Source organism: Medicago sativa, chromosome 6, assembly GCF_051527215.1.
Source record: "Medicago sativa cultivar Bolivia chromosome 6, Bolivia_mono, whole genome shotgun sequence".
Taxonomy (NCBI): Eukaryota; Viridiplantae; Streptophyta; class Magnoliopsida; order Fabales; family Fabaceae; genus Medicago; species Medicago sativa.
The window spans coordinates 8,473,219-8,497,281 of record NC_140754.1 but is presented as its reverse complement, the minus strand read 5'-3'; the positions used below and the strand labels follow the sequence as shown (position 1 = coordinate 8,497,281).

At 31.8% G+C, this 24,063-nt stretch overlaps 2 protein-coding genes, 1 long non-coding RNA gene and 1 pseudogene across 4 annotated transcripts; 2 read left to right on the top strand and 2 right to left on the bottom strand.

Moving 5' to 3' along the window:
- Positions 1 to 1,401: 1,401 nt before the first annotated feature.
- Positions 1,402 to 1,975, bottom strand: LOC146912544 (small ribosomal subunit protein eS28 pseudogene; annotated as a pseudogene). The gene has a single exon (XR_015016744.1). The product of XR_015016744.1 is annotated as a small ribosomal subunit protein eS28 pseudogene (transcript).
- A 4,369-nt stretch (positions 1,976 to 6,344) lies between these two features.
- Positions 6,345 to 8,394, top strand: LOC146912543 (early nodulin-like protein 20). The gene is made up of 2 exons (XM_085722119.1): positions 6,345 to 6,582; positions 7,931 to 8,394. The coding sequence occupies exons 1-2, from the start codon at positions 6,402 to 6,404 to the stop codon at positions 8,275 to 8,277; spliced, it is 528 nt and encodes a 175-aa protein (XP_085578245.1). The 5' UTR covers positions 6,345 to 6,401; the 3' UTR covers positions 8,278 to 8,394.
- Positions 8,395 to 8,492: 98 nt separating this feature from the next.
- Positions 8,493 to 10,442, bottom strand: LOC146912542 (uncharacterized). The gene is made up of 2 exons (XR_015016743.1): positions 9,069 to 10,442; positions 8,493 to 8,962 (listed from the first exon to the last, which is right to left on the bottom strand). It is a non-coding gene; the product is annotated as an uncharacterized LOC146912542 (long non-coding RNA).
- An 8,511-nt stretch (positions 10,443 to 18,953) lies between these two features.
- Positions 18,954 to 23,856, top strand: LOC146912541 (glutamate NMDA receptor subunit epsilon-1, putative (DUF3598)). Its single transcript, XM_085722118.1, has 7 exons — positions 18,954 to 19,242; positions 19,477 to 19,571; positions 21,150 to 21,267; positions 21,391 to 21,509; positions 21,985 to 22,165; positions 22,366 to 22,509; positions 23,341 to 23,856. Exons 1-7 carry the CDS (start codon positions 18,988 to 18,990, stop codon positions 23,629 to 23,631), a joined length of 1,203 nt encoding a protein of 400 aa, XP_085578244.1. The 5' UTR covers positions 18,954 to 18,987; the 3' UTR covers positions 23,632 to 23,856.
- The last annotated feature ends 207 nt before the right edge of the window (positions 23,857 to 24,063 follow it).

The following is a 24,063-nucleotide window of genomic DNA, read 5'->3' as shown; positions in this document are numbered from 1 at the left end:
TAATACAAAAATGAATGTGCAAGGTGTTCACTATGAAAGATGTAATGAAACTTATCAAAGTAACAAATCACTGAGTGTTGAATAGGTGGACCGTACAATCAGAGGAAGAAATTGGGAAAAATAAGAACGATTCAATTAGCTTGTTGTTGAAGGTAAACCATGGAGAATGAAAACCGTGTTGTTTTGAGTTTCAATATGAATTGCATATATTTTGATTGAACTATGATGATTTCATGTTTAGTTTGAGTATTTTTAATTTCATTTTGTAATCAATTAATTCTCATTATTTCCTTTGATTACTTTAATGTTTCATTTTAACTCCAATTTTTAATTCCACTTTTGCGAACGGATGAACGTTCAGAGATGTCTTAAAGAAAACGATTTGATCGTGACTCAAGCATGCTTTGCTTGTTAATTGTTAATTTTATTAATTGTTAATTTTATCAATGAAATTTGTTATAAGAAGGAAAGAAAATTGTTATAAGAAGGAATGAAAATTGGACATAACTTGTATACTATATTTCTGTCATATATCCTCCTCCACGTTGTATTTCCCTATTATATAACCCCTTCATTAAATATTACACGTTACAATTTTCTCAATATGCAAAACGGTAAACTCCACATTATGATTCTCAAGTAAGCAACCGTAGGTGTGGTGTAACGTTATCTAGAAATAAAACGTGTTGTATACTAAGTCAAAGAGAATCTATTAATTATAATAATATTATAATTAATGAAAATAATAATATTTTAAACTAAATTAGACGAACAAACTATAAGAACAAATCCCCTCAAAAAAAAAAAAAAAAACTACAAGAACAAATAAAGATCGAAGATGTATTTATTTGCAATTGTGTTGTATAATACTGTTCTCTAGCCTTGCTGATTCATTGAGGAATAGTAGATAGTTTCAGTAATATTATTAATTGTAACTAACTAAACCAGTATGTGAACCATACCAAGCACTGCAAGAACCAATAGAACATTAGCTTAATAATGTCAAGTAAGGCTTTCTTTAAGATTTTGAAATATCAAGTATTCTAAGATAGTGATTCTAATCATTAGGGCATGTGTTTGCAAGATCCATTCACTAAGCCAGTTTACCACAAAAAGTTACTTCAATTAATGTTTACTTCAATATGATAACATTGACAATTTTTTACTATCCCTGTAACTTTTAATTGATGCAATTAAAATGGATTTAGATAACAAATTTAAGTACGTTTTAAATTAATGTTTACTTAAAGATGGTAATATTACTGAGTTGCAAATATCTCTGTAAGTAATGAAAAAATTTAGTAACCTTGATTATATGGTATATTGAAATCTCTAATTATATTTTTAGTTAAAAGAATAAAAGTACTTACTTTGACGTTGAATGTAAAAGGAAAGTACTGGTTTATCAACTGTGCAAACTTTGGCATTATTAATCATGAATACTACTTGTACGAAGATTAAGATAATAGAATCTCAGCAAAACAAAACACTAATCCGACACAACAGTTTTCAGAGCTAACTATAACAAAACAAGCATTGTTCATTGAATTATGCAGCAAAACATCGAGATAGTTACTCTTCTATCGGAGTCTTCTTGCTTCTCTCTCAGACTCAAGGAGGGTAAGGATGTCTCCCTCCCTAACTGGTCCCTTCACATTCCTCATGATGTGACGATTTTGATCGTCCAAAAACTTCACTCTAACCTGAGTGACTTGTCCTCTGGATCCAGTACGACCCATAACTTTCACAACAACAGCATGCTTAATCTGTGATTCCATCCTGCTCAAACACAAACACATTCACAATTGTTAAAAGGAGAGCAAGGAAAGAAGCATCACATTTACAATCTGTATTTAAGACTTAAGAATAGAATTAAAATAAGGTGCTTATCCAATACACTAAGAGCAGACGCTACTGAAAATCACTATTTTATCTATCTATTATCTTCCTCACTTCTTAAATCATAATTTTTAAGCTACTGAAATCAGCTTCTCTTTTATTTTGATTCTGATTAATTTGAATGACTCACCAAACAGAAATAAAAGCAATCAACAATTTATTAGTTATAATCAAAGAAGAAGCAACTGAAACATATACATTCACTTTTCAGAAGCTGCTAAAATTCAGGTTCTGATTTTAATTAGATTATTTTTGCTTAGATTCAGATGCATATGAAAAGCTTAACCAAACACAATTAAAAGCAATCAAAATGATTTTCAAGTTAAAAAAAGTTATTTCTAAAGCCTGATGTTTATGATTACGATTAATATTAGAATAGACCTATCAATAAATTAAGCTGAAGCTGGTTTGTATATGTATAACATAACAGTCAATCATTGTATTTATCTTCTTTCATATCTTTCACAGTTTAAAATCAGATTTTTACAGAAGCTACTTAATTCAGCTTCTCAATAGAATAAGAAAATCTTTTTTTTTTTTTTTAGATTCTGATATTCCAAAAATAGAAGTATTCAAAAAACAAACTAGCTTAAGCTAGTTTATGTATGTCTATGCAGTGAAAATTCTCATCTTCCAAACATTTTAAAATCAGATTTTTTCAGAAGCAACTATAATAACCTTCACATTTTTTTTGAAGGAATAATAAGATTCACATTATAATCACAAAAATAATTTCTTAATACTCTGATTAATTTGAAAACTTAAACAAGCACAATTAACTCAACCCAAAATGATTTTTCTAATTAAAAAGTAATTTTTCTCTCAAACAATATATTCCATAATGACCCATAATCAATAATTTAGAGAAAAGTAAGAAAAGAACAAACTTTAACTTTAACACTCAGAATCAAATCTAAAATCACATCGCTATAAAACAAACAGCATTAATTATTACTTAATTAGAATTAGAATATTAATTACAAATCCAACATATATTATACGGAGTAACTTTGATTTGAACAAATTAGGTAATAAACCAAAACTAATCAACAATTTCCAAAACTAAAAACACGATTAAGCATTAAAACAAGTACACTTTCTATCACGAAACCAAACACATAATTTGGGCATGTTTAGTGCTCCCAACATCCTACATTAGTACCCATTAAACTATATATCTAATTCCAAATAATTTTAGAAAACATATGCAAATCAAAACCAACATTTCATATTAAACATGACACTACATACAATCACATCTATTTCTCAAATTATAACCGGTGTTTACATATCATTATAGTGTCATGTTTGGTTTACAGGTAAGTATTTGTGCCTCATGCCATTAGAAAGCTAATTTCAAATCCACTAATTTCAACTAATATCCTACATCAGTTTTCATTGAACTCTATAGCTAATTTTACATAAACTAATTTTAAATCCACTAATTTTTTGCATGTTTGGTATTGTAGTAGTGGATTCGGCATAAACACAAAGAGCCATCGCTATATGCAAAGCTACGAAATGCAACAACCTAAATAAGTCTTAAAAATTGTGGTTGCGTATAACACAACCCTATAAAACATGCATATGAGGTGATGATTGCCGCCACTTATAAATATTTATCAGCTAATCATCTCTTATTTGATTCAAGAATTTTTAACAATAAGGTACAATTTTAACTCGAACTAATATTTGCAAAACTAAACACCGACTTAAACACACATTTCAAAAGTCAAAAATGACATTGCAACACTAAAACTCTTAACAAATTTCTTAACAAGCTTAATCCGAAGACAATTATTCTATTAGGAATGCTTTGGATTTCATTGTGGTGGAGGTTATGATTTTGGTTTGTTTTGGGTTTTATGAGGGGGATTTTTGTGTGCAGAATACATGAAGCAGTCTTCCAAAAGAAGTATTGAGGATAAAATCGCAAAAAGTTATTTGTTTATTGTTCGAGAAATGATAGTTGAACAACAATTTTATGATAATTTTTGAATAAGTCTCTCATTCTTTTTTTTTCTCTATTGTCACAAAAGTTGTCGCCAAATCAAATGACAAATATCTATAATCTTATGTTTTAGTAGAATAAAGTTTGAGTGTGAATTGAGTATCATTTATGCGCAGCTACAAATATCAATAATCCACATGGGTTGACCTGGTGGTATTGGCTTGTGATCTTGGATTGTGCTCCTTCTCAAGATCTCAGGTTCAATTCTCTCAGTGTCAATTTGGGTGGGCTGTCAATTTGGGTGGGCTAAGTTAGCTTCTTAAAAAAAAACTACAAATATTAATGACTCGTTGATAGAATAAAGTTAATTGTTTATTGAAAATTAAATCTAATTTTTTATATTAATTTATTCATGGGAAATGCTAACAAATGTCCGCACTTGATAAAAATCCAAAAAAGAAACTTTATTTTGGAAATGATGCATTTAACACCTCTAAACTTTAAAAGTTAACTTTTTTTTACTTTGAATTTGTCATTTATTTCCATTTTTAACTTTTTAACAAATATCCTTAAAGCACTTGTTAGCATAACCATTTATTTATTTGTGTACTCTATCTCTCCATGGCTGTTCCTAAAGTTTTACAGGCCTTAGACATAATATGAGAAAAGGGCCCCTTACATAATACATTATAATTTGTTTTAGCTCATTGTTGTGATTTTATCATGCCTTCTTTTTGTTTTTTCCCCACTTTTTACTACCAAAAAAGAACAAAAAAAGATGAGTGAGCCACACGATCCTAAATTCGTCTCACATGATTTAGCATAATGATATAATATAATTTTTTGGAACATTTTAAAGATTAAGATTAATTTCTCTAGTACGCTTATTTTCAACTAAAATATAATTTGTTTTGTTATAAAATTCCCAATTTCTTAGATAATAAATATGACCAATATATTTAATATTAGCGAGACACATTATTAGAAACAAAGGGCCCAAAAAAATATCACAAATTTATTCGATAATAATTTTTTTGGCAAATTATTAAGAAAACTAAAAAATTTATAGGAGGGTGTATATAGAAATCTTTGTATATAAGCGGGTATATATAGCAGAATGAGACAAAAGGGTCATACACATTAACAGGCTTCAGCACAGCCTTTCAACATGTTTGGGCCTTTTACTAAACTTTGATATACACACCGCCCAAAAACCAAATATTTCTATTTACACCCTCTATCGTAAAAAAAATTTAGGTCCCCCTTACTGGCAAGGGCCCTAGGCCGTCACACCCCCGGCCTATGCCTAGGGCCGGCCATGTATCTCTCTATCTATCCATAAAAGTACTCTATAAATAATTTGGTGGGGACTTTGTATAAAGTTGGTGGGGACTTTGTATTATATATGTAGGGGTCAGGGTTCGAATCTCAGATACCCTACTTATTTACATTAAGGGTTGAATTTTTAGTCAGTAGACTATTTAAACAAACAAAAAGTGTGACAATTTTATAAGGATTAATGGATGAATATTAATTATTTTCATAAATGTATAATGAAGTTTAATAACTTGAGTAGTATAATATTTATTTGGAGAAAATGGAATTAAAATAATTAATTATAAATTAAAAAAGTTGACCAAAAAAATAAAAAAATAAAAAAGTAAAAACAATGTACCCCATTATTCTATTATCTTTTTCTTAATACTTTATTATTTTCATTCTTGTTAGTTTTTTCTTCTAATTAACATTAATCCCCCTGATCTAATTAACATTAATATATTTCCATATTTTAAAATAATATTTTTTTAATAAATACTTTATATCTGCATAAAATACAAGCGTATTTGACTAATTAATATTAATTTATAAGTACTCCGGAACTTAACTCTTGGTAGGGACAATGCATAATATATGCAAGGTACGAGGTTCAAACCTCGACCACCACAAAAAAATTAATTTACAAAATATTATGATATATATCCACAAGTCCTAACTTTACTAAAAAAAAGTCGAACGGTGTGACTGGCGCGAACCCCAACTGCTCTATTTGTAAGCGAGATTTTTATAATTGTTTTATTTTGTCTATCTAAAAAAAATTGTGATATTCATTCATGTCATTCTATTTGCCATAGATTCATGTATGAGTCTAATATCATTGTTAAAGATATTTTTTTTTTTAATAAATGAGTTTAATTAGGACAAGAGATGGCCATATATTGTACTAAAAAAAATGTCATCATATTAAAAGTTCACAGTTAGGCAGTTATTATATTCTATTAAAAGTTTTTTTTAGAGGTCTATTAAAAGAAAATTTGTATAACTAAAAGCAATCCCATGCATATAATTTGAGTTTATGTGGACCCCATTGTTCTAATATGCGTGTTTGGCACTATAAAACTTATTAAAATATAGCTGTCATTTGTTCTTTTCTCACGTTTTACAAACCCCTACTTCACACTTTACACATATTTATATACACTTGTTCTATAGAAGAGTAGCATAGAAAGAGTTGTGTTTGGAAAGAGATAAAAGAGAGAGAATTTCTAAAGTGATGGAAAATTCAAGAGTTGTTTTGATGGTGAGTGTGGTTTTGGGAGTGTTGTCATTGTGGCCAATGGTGGTCATGGGAGGTCCAAAGCTTCATAAGGTGGGAGGATCCAAAGGTTGGAATCAGAATGTCAACTACACTAAATGGTCTTCTCAAGAGCATGTCTATGTTGGTGATTGGCTGAGTAAGTCTCTAAGTATCTTTTCTACATTTTGTTTGATTATCATATCAAAGTTTTGCTATTATATCAAACAATTAATGTATATCTAGCAAATTAGATTAGCAATATTATTAGATAAAGATTACACGATTCAAATCCTAACTAATTCATCTTATGAATTAGAAGTATGTGAACCATTCGATCTTCATGCTTATCGTTTTGATTATTGATTGTGGTGTTTGTACTATTTTTTCAATCATAAGTGTTTGTACTATTTTTTCAATCATAAATTTGAAACATTTTAATTTTAATTTGGTAGTTCTTACAAAATTCCATCATGTTTTTTAATCATTTTACAAATTAACTATCATATAATGTTGGTTCTCAAACTATATATTCTCAAATTTTGATATGAAGTTATGAACTATGATAATTTTTGGTTTTTTAGTGAAGTAAAATATTTCTCGTAATTATCACTGGATACAGCTAAGCTATCAGATATACTTGTAAGCTCTCAACGCGTTTCTTTCAGGTACAATTTTAAGTGTTTTATTAACTAATGTCAAATTGTTTAATACCCAAAGTTTGTAAAAACAAAAGGTGGTATTCAAATCCAAACAATTACTAGCCAACAATTGTTTATTTCTCGATCAAACTTTAAATTGTCAATTCCTTTTCTCATTTATTGATTTGTTTATTTCAAAATTGTTCTTATTTATTCGCCGTTTTCAAACTTTAACATTGTTACTATTTACTTAATTAAAATTATTATTTTTTTACACAAAAAAAAATGAAGTTTAGCATTATAATGATGCATGCATCTCAATTTCTTCTTAGAATTATGCAAAGCTTCATGAAAATATTTGTTACAATCAATCTTAAAGTTTTTTTTACGTGGGTTGGAGTATTGGCCAAGTATGCCACCCATTACAGTCATAAGGGTAATAAAAGAGAAAAAGTTAAAGGCAAAATCAAGAGAAGCAAAACTTAGTAACAGAAAAGAAAAAGAAAAAAGAATTCAAAACGTACGATTTGATATAGTGCTTTATCTTTTGTACCAAAAAAAGTTTGCAATGAATCACATGATGAACCAATTAACAAACATCCCCAGTTGGAGACAAAATTGAAATCCAATATGGAATTTCATAAAAGGTGCTTTATTTTCAATAATTTAGTATAATACTATAATTATGAATTAAACTTTGTGTAACCATATTATAGTAGACATAACTTTAGTATGACAATTTGATTATTAAAATTAACAAAGTTTCATATTGATTAATGAAATTAAAACTTCTTATTCTAACACTAGAAAAGGTTTTTGTCTTTATCATTACATGCTTAGCAAAATAATTACTGGTTTGGTGTGTAGAATTTGTCTTTAACAAAAGATACTACAACGTATTGGAAGTGAACAAGACAGGCTATGAATACTGCATCGACATGACCTTCATAAGAAACTTGACAAGAGGTGGTCGCGATGTGGTTCAATTGACGGAGGCAAAGACATACTACTTTATCACCGGTGGAGGTTACTGCTTTCATGGAATGAAAGTTGCCGTGGACGTTCAAGAACACCAAACACCTGCACCATCTCCATCTCTTTCAGATACAATGAAATCTAGTGGTGGTTCTATTTTGCCATCAATGTATACATGCTTTGGGATTATTGTTGCTAATGTGGTTTATGTGAGCTTGGTTTTAGTGGGGATTTTGTAAGAGATTAGGGTATGTAAAAGAATTGACAATTATTTGGGCATGGATTATATACATTAAGGATATGTTATGTGAGTGAAAAGTGAAAGCAGCTTAAATAATACATGTTACTTTTTCTTAGGATTTGGTACTTGTTACTTTAACCCATGTTTGCTTGAATGTATGTTTGCTTGCTTGTGGTAAAAGAAGAAAAGTAAATTTGGGAATCATGATCAAAGTTACCAGATGCTCTAAACATGTCATCAATGTTGGTTTATGATTTTCCAGATACAAAAATATCATAATTGGAAATAGAAACTTCACATTTTCTCAAACATCAACATAAGAACTTGTTGCAAATTAGTAAATGACTCAATGCTTCTTCGGACAACATAGAACACAGTAGACAACCGTACCATAAAGAGACCGGCTACAACATTAGCAGCACTATCATATAGAAAACAAGTTAAACAACGTAACTTAACATCATGAAAACTGGTAATTTCGAAATGAATATCATCAGTCATAAGTAAAAAAACTATAGTTAAGAAACTATGGTAATTTCGGTAAAGCTCACTTTTCTTGCCTCCAAAATTTCTAAAAGAGAAGACTTATTGTAGTGATCAAAGGCATTTCAGTTGGGGACAAATTGTGGATGCAATGAAATATGATCATCACCGCTTAATCCATAGCCTTCTCCTCCGATGACCTGACAACAGTAAACAAAACAAAAATTACATGAAGAAATCAAATAACTGAGGAAAAGATAAAATAAAAATTGTTGCTAATTAAATAATATGATAAAGTTAACAAACCTTATGAATCACAATACTTTGAAGAGAGGGGCAGGCATGGATGAATTTCTTCAACCAATCCCAATGATAAGAATAACAATATTCCTCATCCTCCTTCTCAAAGCTAAGCTCCATATGAGTTAAATTGAAAAACTGAGTAGTGTCTTGTTCTTCTGGTGTTTGTACCAGCGCGACATAGTCAAACAATTTCAAGGGTGTTATACCGCGACTTGCGCGCGTAGAAACTCCACATTGTAAAACAACTTCAAGGGCAAAAAAGACGAAATAGAAGAAGAGTCAGAAATGTGGGCTTTGAGCAATTTGGGGAAGGGTTTTAACAACTTGTCTTTTTGTTTAGTAAGAGCATCAAGAGTACCATTATCATCATTGGTGGTGACATTTTTTATGAGTAAATCCTCAAGAAGTGGACATACAGAGAAAATCTGAATAAGATATTAAAGCTTTAGAAAATGAACCTTTGTCATGTGGAGTTTTTTGAGGTTGGGCAGGTTAGTACAAGATTTAGGAACATAGTCTATAGTTAAGACCCCATTCCCATTCAAGTTCAAATCAACAAGAGTTGAACAAGTTAGAATGTTATATGGCAAGTAAATGGGGGTAGCGGAAGAGTGCTGCAAAAAAGTGAGATGGACATGTTCAACTTTCCGGTAAATTGCATAGTGAAGCCAAGAATGTAATGAATAGTGACAGAAGCGAGATGCGGACAAAAGAGTTAACGTTTTGATAGGTAGTTGTCTGTCAGACATAAGGAAGTCCACCATCGATAAATAAAGAAAATAGGTGTCTGGGTCATGGTCATGGTCATCTTCCGTGTCATCCAAGTTGATATCAAGAATTCTTTCACGGAGTGGTCTCCAGCGCCTTGAGAGAAGGGATGTGACGAAGATTTGTTTTGTGGGCAAAAGAGACAGGATGCGACATAATAGTTCGACGGGTAAAGCACTGATTCTGTCTGCATTTGGAATTGTTAGCCATAGTGGATTCCATCGCTTTGAGAGGAGGCTTGTGAGGGCGATTTGTGTGGAGGGCAAAAATGAGAGGATGTGATGGAGTATTTCATCCGGTAAATCGCTGATCCTGTCTGTTCCTTTTCTTGTTGGTGCCATGGATATTTAAGTTTCTTTCTTTGTTGATTGAATCAAAGAATGAATGAAAAAGAAGATAGTACAATATATGTCACCCTTGTATTCCTACTCCAATGATATTAAGCTTAGCCCAGTAAAATTAATTAATTATTAGAAATCTGTCAGCTGCATGATAAAGAAAAATATTAAAAAAAAAAGTAACACGCCTTTCTTTGCTTCATACTATTTATCACTATGTTTGGTCTGATACTAAGTAATAAATAACAGAGCAGACGAGAGTCCAACCCAAAAGACTAGTCCATTACGTGGGAGAGTCTCATGGCTTAAGTACCACATTGAGCAATTTTATCTACTTAATATGAGACTCCTGACACACTGCCTTGTATATTTGTCACCTATACATGCATCTATCTACTACCAATTATTCAGAATCGTTGAATTTAAAACCAAGCAAGGATTAGAGAACAACAAAAAGAAAACTGAAAGCAAGTGAGAGAAACAAAAAGCACGTAGATAGATTTGTAAAAACCTAAAGACGAAGAAGCTTTAGAATCAAAGACAAAACCTGCACTCTAGGTAGGGTTTGGATTTGAAGCTTGAGGTCAGATTCATAAAAACCTACCTGAAGAAGCTTATGGTGATTCTATGGGGGTGAGAGACATGCAATTATTTTGAGCTGTGTCCTGGACCAACTTATATCGACTTTGGTTAAGGCGAATTAGGTCTCAAGAGTTCACCAAAATGCATATGATGAATCAAGGCTTTTTGAGAGTTGACAAAGGTAATTATAGATTAACTACTAACGAAATTTTTAACACTAGGTGGTAATTCTTAGAACAAACGATTCAACAAAAGGTAGGCAATACAATCAAAAGGTAGGCAATACAATTAAACCTAGGCTTAATTAACAACTTTAGTTGCTGCATTTCACTATTCTCATCAGGATCACTCGGTTGCATCAAAATATCATGATCACTCAGAAAACACACACCAAATCCAATCGATTTACACAAAGAAAAGTTAAAGAATGAACCAACCATATTTGAATACATGATAAACAGTGTAATAAGTATCCTACAATACGATACGAATACGCCCTTCACTGATATGTATCTTACTATGTATCCCAAAACACCTTGCATCCTACGATACATACGATACAATACGGAAAAACTCTTCATCGATACATATCATACTCTGTATCCCAAAACACCCTGTTGGTTAGTATGCTAAGGGTCTAAAACATCCTAGTTATCATGGAGTTATGTTTGATTTTGATTGAATTAAGGATGATTTGTTATTTATTTTTGTTTATGACTTGAGTTTTGAAGTATCTTGAAGTTTATATATGATATTTGAAGTATTTTGGAGTTTATATATGATATTTTAAGTCATATTTTGTTTGTTAATATATCTTATGATACACAATACCAGCGGCGAAGCTAGCAACTTTTTTACGAGGGGGCCAAATATAAAAATATTATTTTTATTTTTTATTGTAAGCAACTAAGCAATTTGCAAGAAATTTTTTCTTTATTTTATGTTTGAATCTTGTATTGACAAATTTCATTGCTAACAAACTCTCTTTGTAGTTGTTAAAAAGACCTAAACTATACAAAAAATAAGATGAAATAAATCTATCAAGCTAACTTATGATAAATAAACTTATTTGAGGTAGCTAAATATATATTATTGGGGTAGCTAAATATAAATTATGCTTATTTATTCAAATAAAACAAAAAAAATTGGGGTAGCCAATGCTACCCCATAGGTTTAACTTAGCTTCGCCCCTGCACAATACGATAAGATACACGATTAAAAAATGTGGTCGAACATTACATGATACGTATCCCGATAATGTGAACTTCAAACCACAGCTAAGCCAAAATGTAACTGTCAACAATTTGATATATTCAAACCGTAGTTAAGCCAAAATATAGCTGTCTTACAAAACAAGGTAAAACATTATATCGTGAAAAATACTTCTAGTGTTTTAATTACTTCTAATGTTTTTGGTTTCTTTCATAGTAAAAGTTTCAGGCAATGTTCTTGCACTTTATAAGCTTATGTAGTAGTAGTTCAGTTTAATATAATCGAATGCATTGATCAAAAAACAAAGGCTTGTGCATTATATATCATTAATTAATAATAATAGTATCATTCAACAAGAAGAAAAAAACGTGGAAAATAAGGTGAAGGAAAATTCAGTAACACAACAACAAAAAGAAGAACAAATTGAGTAGCATAAAACAAATAAAAATTAGTACCGTCGAAGATTGGCAGAGGGTGCGATTTCAGGGAGAAAGCAGGTCGCATGGTGCGGTTTCAAAACGAACACGTTTTGGAAATAAACGTATTTTCTAGGGGAAAGTTAAAATTATTAAAATAATTTGAAAATAATAAATTCTACAGTTAATACTCTATAAATTAATAATGTCAGGACCGGAGAAATTTATTAATTTATAGAGTTATTAATTTATTGATAAATTAATAATTATTAATTTAAAGAGTTTTTAAGTAATTATACTGTACATACCAAACAAAAAGGCAAATTAGTCTATGCCTCGTAGAATTACGTTGCAGCGAACCTTGGGACTCAACGTAAATTAGTAACTACTGTGTTCATATGCATTGGAAATCAATAATGACTTTTGAAGTACAGTAAATGTAAACAAGATGAACAAATGTGTTCAATTTATTCTTAATATATTTTTTTCAGTTTCTATGAATTATTAATTTATGATTTTCTTAGGACCGAAAATTATAAAGGGATCTCCCGGAAAATTATTATCTTATTATTTTATCGAGTTTTTCAATTTTTTACATTGGCCCAAGTTGGGACCGGACAAATTTATTATTTTAGAGAGTTTATTAATTTACCGAATATTAATTTAAAGAGTTTCTACTGTATATGATAACTTTTTTGAATGGATTCAATAGAATAGAAATAATCGATTGTGATTAAAGAATACATAAATTTCTATGTGTAGCCTATTTTTTATTTTTTATCAAGGAAAAATGAAATATATTAACCTACAAAATATTTTACGTCCCTAACCATGAAGATCAAAAGTTAAGTTTACATTTTTTCTATATACAACCGCCATAAGATAAAAGTTTAACCTTGTCAAAAAAGTGGTCTATCGATTCATGTTGTGTCGAAAAATTCGAGAATTTCTTTCCTACCAAATAACACAAATGTAAGAGCCAAATCATATCATATGAATATGAACTTGAATTGATTTTGAAAAACCGCCTAAATTTTCAAATTGAATTAAATGATTCGCAAGATGCAATAGATTAATAGATAAAATGTCAGCTCATTGTCGAACCAACTACCAAATGCTCCCAAAAAAGCACAACCTAAGAAGAGATGATCGACACGTTCCTCCTTCCCACATCCACCCACACACATACTAGTATTAGGCAAAATCAAGAGAAGCAAAACTTAGTAACAGAAAAGAAAAAGAAAAAGAAAAAAGAATCCTGTTGTTTTTGGATTTCCAAACTGTTGTATTTGGATTTCCAAATTCTATTATCTACCGAAGTTGTTACTAGGTTGAGTCACGACCAGGTCGCTCTCTTTAAGACGTTTCGTGGCACTGCCCAAAATTGTGCAAGGTAGACTATCAACCACGCCGCCTCCAGCATAAAACAAGTCCAGCTACAACTGTGCGGTTAACTACTGCACCGTAGAAAACCGTTCGAGAATTACACCTTCAAATATGATACTAAGATCACTCTTTAATACTGAAACCACTTTAATATGGTATTATTACCATTCTATTATGGTGCTAAGACCACTCAAATATGGTGTTTCCACCATTCTAACCTTTAAGTTCTCCAAACTATCAATATGGTACTATGACCACTCAAATATGGTGTTACCACCATTACTCCTCAAATAGAAAAATATTGTTATAATATTTATATACCGTTAAGATCATTCTTGATTCCGACGGGACATTATTATTCCAAATAGGGACTATGATCTTAAAAGTACTCTTTATTCCGAAGGGACATATATTACCGAAGGGACTATGTTGTTTTTAAGACCATTCTTAATTCCGAAGGGACATTAAACCGAAAAAGGGACTATGGTCTTAATAACACTCTTAATTCCGAATGGACAGAAAGGAGTAGAAAAAGGAGAAGGACTTGTTAAACAAGTCGAAGGAGGGAGAAGAGAGGAAAGACTAGTCAACACAAGTCAAGAAAGGGAGAAGAGAGAAAGAGTTCCCAACAACTCAATGAAACTCTTTGGTGTGTGTGGAATGCAGTGTGTGAGCTCTCTATTTATAGAAAAAATTCACAACTAATAAGTGAGAAACTTTGGGAACAAGTAATACATTACTTTGTCATTAAGTAATTCACATATTAGATCTAGTACAAAAATATCTCAATTGAGTACCAAAATATATTATATTTAGTACAAAAATATATTATATTATGTACCAAAATATATTTCAGATCAAGCACTAAAATATATTAGATTGCCTACCCAAATATTTCAGATTGTTTTCCAAAATATTCTAGATTGCGTTTCAAAAATATTTTAGCAAAACTTAGGGACTAAGAAAACACTTTCTAATAACGATTAAATTAATTATTTAATTTATCATTTCCAAATAATAAAATATATATCAATATATATTTTTCTCTAGTGCTTATGTACCCCCATTAATTAGAGGTACACCCCCACTATATAAACACTACTAATGTGTGTGTTCCATCCGATGTGGGACTTCCACTTTTTTCAATTCACACAACACTAGTTCTACCCAACATGGGAATTTGTGTTTAGTCTTTTTACTCAATTTCCACACATGTTCCAACAATCCCCCACTTGAATTTAAAAAATGGTTTCATAAATAACGTCAAAAACGTCTCCATAAGATTTGCTAGTAAACAAAGGTGTCGCCTACAATGAACCTCTGCATAGCGAGTAAAATTCTGATTAACAAGAGTTGCTTACAGCATTGAACTCTATCTCAGACATAGAACCCACACACAAACCTTTTCATAAGGTGTATTCTAAAAGCCCGTGCATTTATGGCCTTGCACGTGTATCCCGGTTTTAACGAACGCTCTAGGTATTCTGCCCCGAATTCCATAGGAACCGGCCCTTAGTTCCACATTCGTATAGGTGAGTCTATCAAGCGTACTCTTGTAGCTATGTACTCCACTCCAAATAGAGTATAGATCTCATTAAGAGTTTCTATTATCTCATCCTTCTATCGCTGCAGGAATCATGCTTTCTTACTTTTATCATAACATGTTCTATCACTTGTGACTTGTTATTACCCATTGAACCTATTTCTTGGGATCTCCAGTCATGTAGGTCGAGTTACCATCACTTGTGACCTTTGGACATTAGTCCCATCCTATTGGATGTGTTTAGGACTTTCTTTTTAGTAATTCCTTTCGTCAAATGATTGACTAATTCTTTATCAGTACGTACATGATCTACTTTAACCGTTCCTTTTGAGAGTAGCTAGCTCTCTAATACTTTATGTGTTCGTGACTTAATAATCGTCTCTTACCATTGTGGTAACGATTCTCAATTTTGTAATAGCTGCAGACTATCACAATAAATTAACACTTCTGGAAACGGTTTTACCCACTAAGGGTTCTTAGCTAGCAAGTATCTTATCAACTTGCTTCTTCACTAGTTTTCTCTAGTGTTCTCATCCCAGATACATTCCATATTGGATTGAGTCCATATCATTTGTTTTAACAAACAACTCCTCCAGTGAAGCTCATTATGCAAACACTGGTCGGTAAACACTCATCTGAAAGATGTTCTATCTTGTACCATTTAAGTACAATAGGTTACTCCTAGTCAAGTAATCCTCAAGTCATAGTCTTCTTAAGGCACCTCATGACTTTTTCTATAGAGTGGCAATGCTTCTCATCCGTCTACTAGTAAACTTGCACAAGAGTTTTATGACATCGGCAATGTCAGGTCTAATACATTCAGTGGCATACCTAAGTATTGGCAATGATGCTCACATTTGTTTTTCTAACTCCATCTCAAGTGTTCTTACACTTGATCAAAATATATGATTGCATTTCCTTAAGATCTTCTCAACTTTGTGAGATTTATCAAAAAAGTTCTCTTTTCTGATCTAGTAATCTTGAAACCAAGAATTACTTCAACTTTGTCTAGGTCTTTCTTATCAATGTTGTTGATAAACAATGATTTCACATAATTCATAACATGAATCTTTAAATCAAATATGAGCAAGTCGTCTTTATAGAGACATATGATCGTGCAAATATTATTTGTCACTTTCATTCACTTTATACTCATTCGATAACATTAGAATGCCAAATTTTTCATGTCATTCCTTAAGAGTTTATTTTAGACCTCACAGAGAATTATCTAACTTACAGACTTTATTTTCTTGTCCATGAATCGCAAAACGTTCAGGTTGTTTCATATAGATTTCTTCTTCTAATTCACCAAAAAAAAAAGGCAACTTTCACATCCATTTGGAGCACTATCGAGTTACGAACAGCGGCTAAAGGGACTAGTACTTTCTGTAACACCCTACTTCTATTAAGCGGTAAAACGCGCGAATATACAATTATATTCTAGAAATAGATGCTACGTCTACCAAATTAAGCATACATGCAAAAAGATCATGTTACATCACATAGCAGCGGAACATATATATAATCCATAAACCACCTCAACGTCTCAATATAATAAGAACATATTCTCCAATCTCAAATACAAATAACATCTCAACTCCAAAATACATAATCAAACTAAATCCAACATGCACATCCTAGATCAGAGCCCTAATCTAGACACTTGCATATAAAAGAGGAACTCCACTCCTCAGCAACATCAAGCAAACAGACTAAGCATCCTGCACTCCATCTACCCGTCTATACGGAAAGGTAGGTGGTAAACCACTGAGGGTTAGCATTACATCATCATAATCCAATTAAAATTAACAAGAAACTTTGAGAATGAAAGATACATTTAAGAACGATGGAAAACAAACTATACACGTATTCACAAGTATTCTTAACATTCACATCATTCAATATCATCATCTCATGTTCACACACATCACAAAATCAACCATGTTAATCAACAACTAACAAATTCAATCATCATTCACAACTCAATGCATTTCAATTCACCAAAGAGTATGCAATGGCTCTAGACTCTTCTAGATGCATGTGGTACCAAATCTCCTCAAGGTCGTCACCCATGATGCAACAAAAACATCATTATCAACGGCTATAGTCAATGGCAATATGGATATAACATCCGATACGACATATGATGCATGAACATATGACTCAATCCACCATGCATATGTTCACAACAATTCAACGGCTATAATAATTATTTTTGTAAATAATAAATGCGTTCACTAGTCACATTTATAAACAAAAAATAATTTTTCAAGTACATTGAATAACTAATAAATCTTATCAATAAATGTGATCAGATACATTAGTTATTCAATAAACTTAAAATTTATTTTTTATTTATAAATATAACCGGAGAGGAAATGATAACCATTTTTTTAAGGGAATAAATAAAAATAACCATGTACCACAAAAAAGATAAAATAATATAATTATTGTATTATCCCTATAAATAAAATCAATACTGATTAAAGAAATACATAAAATTTTCTGTGCAGACTATAATTTTTTTTTAACAAAGAAAAAATGAAATATATTAATCCACAAACGATTCTACTATGAAGATCAAAAGCTAAGTTTACATTTTTCTCTATACAACAACCACAAGATAAAAGTTTAACCTTGTCAAAAAAGTGGTCCATCGAGTCATGATTGTGTCGAAAAAATCGAGAATTTCTTTCCTATCAAATAACACAAATGTAAGATAGTCAAATCATATGAATATAAACCTGAACTGATTTTGAAAAACCGCCTAAATTTCTAAATTGAATTAAATGATCCGCAAGACGCAATAGGTTAACATGTCAACTCATTATCGAACCAACTACCAAATGCTCCCAAAAAAGCATAACCTAAGAATATATATGATCGACACTTTTCTCCTTCCCACATCCACCCACACACATACTAGTATTAGACGATAATTTTCCTTCAAAAAAAAAAGTATTAGACGATAATTTCGCGCCTAACCAAGTTGTCCTCTGTAGATAATCGATTTCGTAGTAACCTACAAACAAAAAAATATAAATTTTAACTAAACTGATTTGTTCCAAGTATCATCAGCAAACTGTAAATGATAAAATTCAGCCCCTCTGTAGCAATTAAAAACAAATTTACTCTTTAATCTATTACTTATGAGTTGCTAAAAATATGTATTTCTTTTTTTCTTATTCTTCTTTCAGGTTAAAAAAAAAAAAGCATTTATCAACTCTCCTTTATTAATCCTCGAATTTAAATACAACATATTTAACTCACCATATTTTTTGAAGAGAACTCACCATATTTATTTATTACTGATCTTATTAAAAAAATTAGTAATATTTTATGTAATCATATAAAATTTTAAGATATATGTTTTTTATTGGACTTTTTTTTTTGTTTGTGAAGTAGTTTGGTGGCTAAAGAAATTCACCTTAAATGAATAAATGGGGTGTCTGGGGTTTGAACCTCAGCCCTGCGTATAATATGCATTATCCCTTACCAAGTGAGCTATGTTGAAAGGGACTATTATTTCTATTATTTGAGTTCCAATAAAATACATTTTCTTCAAACATTTAATTCATATTTTTCATTTAAACATTTCTCTAGTTCTAGAAAAAATAAAAGTGAGCTTTTGAGTAGATAAGGTAGAACAGTTGCAACAGTTGAGTTGTGTTGCGACAATGGCTTCTTCACTTCATTGCTCTGTTTCACTTCCTTCATCACTTCCAAAACTCTCCAATTTCAACTTCAACACCAACAACAAATTCTTCTCATTCAACCCATCATCAAATTCAAACGCTATCTCTACAATCAAATGTTCAGCTTCTTCTTTTTCATCTTTCTCTTCAACATCACTTGATGAAACTGCTATGAGCATTGAAAATCTACGTAGCTTCATCAACCTTAATATCGGAAAATGGAACGGTTCTTTCTATGTAATAATTTCAACCATTTCAATATTTGTTTTCTTTTTTATTTTCTTTTGTTTATTGCTTTGTGGCACTCTTCTGATCGAAGGCTGTCGTCTGTGTCCGACACCAACATGACACCGATACTATGATTACATATAATTTTGTTATTGTTTTAAACTATTACCAGTGTTGTCAGTGTGAGTGCTTCGTTTATTGAGAGGGAGGTTTAAATTTCAAATTTTTTTTTTTTTTTTGTAGCAATTTGATGCTGGCGGGAATCTGTTGCAACGAGTGAGCACTAAGCTTTCTGTTAGCTCTTATGGGGAAGATGAACTCATGAGTCTCATTCAATCGTAAGTTATAACTTGCAATCAATTTTTATTTTTTATGATTCATGTGTGTTTGCTTAAACAAACAAACAAGGGTAAGGATGTTGTCACGTGACTGAACGGTCATAAATTCAAGTCCTCGAAACAACATCTTGTGTAAAAAACAAGGTAAGGTTGCGTACAATACACCAAAAATGGTGGGACACCTTCCCGGAAACTGTGTATGCATGAGCTTTAGTGCATCGAGCTGCCCTCGCTTAAACAAACAAACAAGAGCAAGGTAGTTGTCACGTGACTGAAATGTCACGGGTTCAAATCCTAAAAACATCATCTTGTGTAAAAAACATGGCAAGGTTGCGTAGAGTACACTAAAAATGGTGGGACACCTGCAAGAGCTTTAGTGCACCGGGCTGCCCTCATCTGTGTTTGCTTAAAATTTTAGTGAAATGTAAGGTTTTAAATTGTTAATATTGTGTCAATCACTAATCTAGCAGATTTTAAGGTGACTCACTTTGATATATCGTCTAGGGTGGGCCATTATTTGAAAATGATTTGAAATACCAATGATAACCAATGTTGTCCCTTGGAAGTAGAAACTCACAGTCGTAGTTGTTCTAATGAGTGAGATGGTGAACTGATTGATGTTAGTTTAACTAAAACTTAGGGTAATGAGTGTAAGTTGAGGCTCTCATATTTATTTTCTCTTGTTTTTTTGTAACCCATATCAATCAAGTCACTGTCTCACTCACAAGGACGACGAGGGCTGTGAGCTTCTACTTCCAGCCAGTACCACGGGTCGTCATTGAGTTTCAGATGATTTTCAAACACTGATCCATATCGAACCACCTGTCAAAGTGGCGCACCATTAAATTTGCCTCACAATCTTTAATTGTAATTTGTTGTAACAGATCATAATTTAGAATCATGATCATCAATATCCTATTTTAGTTTCAGATCATTAGGATAAACACATGCTAAGAGAAAGTGGAATTAAACATATCGTGTTACCTTTTCTTTATAAATCAATTGTTGAAAAAGAAGGTGATATTTTTAAATTATTATCACTGAAAGTCTGAAACATATATAGACTGAACAAATAATAACAAAATAGCAAACCAGGTGCATCTGAAATTTTGCCAGTTCCTTATATCCAAGATAGCTATTATTAATGGTGTGATCTATTGTAAGGATTCAGACTACCTGTGGTCGGGAAAACATTCACTTAATCCATTCATGAGATTAGAACTTTTAGATGGAGATTAGACGGCTCACATTTCTGCCATTTTAAAACGTGGTTTAAATATAAGTTGTCTAATGTCCACCCAAAGGTTCCAAGCTCTTGATTGTGTTAATTGTGTGCTTTCGAGACTGCAGAGGATTCTTATTCAAGCAGAACGGATTGATTCTATCACACTATAATCTAACTATATCAATTGATGTGAATCTGAGAAAAATTTACTCATTATCACCAAATTGCTTAAAAAGTTAAATGGCGTATGCTTTGTAAGTGTTTCAAGGCCAATTTGTGGCATCTTATCTTACTTTTCGTGGATTTCATATAGAAAACAAAGTTGTAAACTGTACAGATGTTGTTCCCTGCAGGCTGTACATTAAACAACCTTCATCAAACACTTCAGTTTCTGGAGATGACGATGATGCGGAATGGGCAGAGTACAAAATTAAAGAAACCAATATGTTTACTGTTGACAAGTACCAACAAGTGAGACTTTATTCTGTTGCTGGAAAGTTGTAGTGTAAACCATATTCTTTTTTTGTTGATTTCTTGGTTCTTTCTTTGTAATTCCAATGCTTCTTTCAAATATCCATTACAATTAGTTTGCAGATAGGCTTTTTCCCATCCGAGAAAGCATTTGCATTGAGGTATCAAACAGCTGGTATGTTGGAAACTGTATTACGGCAAGGGGTTCTTGGAGAAGATGACATTGGTGAAGAATCGCCTAGGTAAGTGATTTGTTCCCAAAAAGAGTTAAATTAGCATCGTCTGGTTGATTTCTATATAGGTGAAGTGTAGCAACTTCTACTGTCCTACAAACATTTAATATGCATAGCGGGTGGAAATAGTTACAGAATGTGATATACTCGTTCATATAGCCATCACGTAGACAGAACTTGCTAATGTTTTTTATCAGAACATTTTGGCCACATGTCTGATGTTAACAACTTTTTATGTAAGAAATTGACCAAGCTCTTCATTTTAGATGACTATTATTGCTCTCAAGCAACAGATAACTATTTTCTGACATGTAAGACTCGTTTGGTGGACATAATAGGAATGAGAAACCTCTTCATTTTAGACTCAGGGGTTTATTGTTATCAAGTGTTGCAGCATGTTTGAACTACCCTGTAAAGAAAAGGCGCACACACATTATATTTTATACCTTCCTTGGACTTATTTTCACAATTTCTTATGGTGCAGAAATCTCAAACTTCCCTCTCGCCGACCTTCTCTTGTTTGTGAGAATTGCCTGTACTCTTTACAGAGAGATATGCGAGCAAGAGCCTTTCACATTTTGGAGCCAAAAGGCACTGTTGATATGCTTATCATCTTCCTAGAGGAACGAAGTGAGGGGTCTCCTCCTCTACTTGACAGTTCTGGGGTGAGTACACTAAGATATGTGAAGCTTTTGTGTGTGTGTACTGTGTAAGCCGATTTTCACACACACACACACACGGGTGCGCTCAAAATAGTCCATATTTAGTTATTTATTTATGAAGGATTTTATGTTTTAAGTTCGACTAATTTTGTGTATAGTTTCTCATGACATTTTCTCTGTCATTCATTTTTAATTCATGTCAGGACACAGAGAATAGGATTACACCATTTCTTGGTAAATGGAAAGGTCGTTCCGTTACAAACCGAAGTGGTGTCTATGGGTCTACGATTTCTGAAGCCGATACAGTTGTGTTACATGAGATGAATGACAATGGCCAACTTATTCAGGTATTTTACATCCTAATAACTCTTGCTGCTGCGTAGGTATACTGGAATTGCAGCTCAATAGAATTCTTATAGTGTTCAATGATGCTAAAATTTTATTAATGTAATGCTTTACTTATGCACCTTTGTTTAACTGTTTTAGTTTCGGAGTTCCTTGTTATGTTTTTAATGCAGTTTTACCTCGATAGTTGGTCTAGTACTATGTTGTCCGTATAGTATGTTCAACAAATACATGGCTAATGACTTTCGCTGGATTATAAATTGATATTACAAAGCGTCGCAACTCGTTACTTGTTAGCCATCAACTGAACACAATTAACCCCAATTTTGAACGTCATTAACCACAATTTTCTGTTATAAACTTGAACACCTATAAATCATATACATTTGAACACATTTGGAGGGTTATTAAATATAATGTATATTCAAACTCCTGAAAAATTGTGGTTAATGCCATCCAAAAATGTGGTTAATTACATTCGGTGGATAGTTAATGAGTTGTAATAGTTTCTTACATTCATTATTCGTCCATTGAACATAATTAGCCATATATTTAAACTGTATTAACCATCAAAATTGCTGTGGAAATTCTCTGTCAAAATAGCATTATATATCTTCATTTTGGAGTTGGCCACACAATCTTCTCTCCACCCATTCGCTCCACCCTTTTGTGTTCAGTTGGTATATATTTGATTAAATTAATATGTGATCAACAAGTACTTTGTTTATATGTCTCAACAAAAGCCCTCTCCCTTTAGCTTCATATATTGTGTACAAGAAGATAAAAACCACTTTCTCAAAGTTTTTGTTGTTGATTCTGCTACTGGAAATCAGGATGTTACTTGTACATCTGATGGGGCAAATGTTACAACCAATGTTCATTGGACTGGCACAATATCAGACAATTTAGTCACGTTTGATGGAGGTTATCAGATGATTCTATTACCTGGTGGCATGTACATGGGATGTCCTTGTGATGTAGCAAAAAGTGTGGCACAATCAAAATCTTTCCATTTGGAGTTCTGTTGGTTAGAGACACCTGACAAGAGGCAAAGACTGGTTCGCACGTACGATGTTGAAGGCTTGGCCGTCTCATCTACTTATTTTATTGAGACAAAATTGTGAGCCCTCAAGTGTCCAAATAGTTCTTATTGTGAAGATGAACCATGTAATACTCATTTACCTTTGCATAATTTTCATCCATTGATTGAATATGATTGGTTAATATATTTTATTTAGCTTTTCATGTGATATAGTTTAGGACTCGAGAAAAATATTTGTACTTGTATAAGTTGTTGCATTATTTGATTATCCTGTCTCAATCAGTTGTAATAAAAAGATGGTTCAGTATGTGACTATTGTAGATTTAACATAAAAAAAATAATTTCAAAAGTATAGATATGGTAAATACTTGACAAAAAAAAAAATCTGTAATAATTTTTTTTTTTTTGTGTGGGTCTGTAATGAGATTTATAAACAACAAGAATGTCAATATTTACCTTTAAATTTCAATAAATGAAAATCACAATGCATTGAATGCAATTAAAAAATTGGATA

Bases quoted from the DNA above. Each gene is read 5' to 3' on its own strand.
- LOC146912543 (XM_085722119.1), top strand. From the start codon at position 6,402: ATGGAAAATTCAAGAGTTGTTTTGATGGTGAGTGTGGTTTTGGGAGTG. The intron at 6,583-7,930 runs GTAAGTCTCTAA...TTTGGTGTGTAG, and splicing joins CTATGTTGGTGATTGGCTGA to AATTTGTCTTTAACAAAAGA.
- LOC146912541 (XM_085722118.1), top strand. From the start codon at position 18,988: ATGGCTTCTTCACTTCATTGCTCTGTTTCACTTCCTTCATCACTTCCA. The intron at 19,572-21,149 runs GTAAGTTATAAC...TGTTCCCTGCAG, and splicing joins CTCATGAGTCTCATTCAATC to GCTGTACATTAAACAACCTT. The intron at 21,510-21,984 runs GTAAGTGATTTG...CTTATGGTGCAG, and splicing joins ATTGGTGAAGAATCGCCTAG to AAATCTCAAACTTCCCTCTC.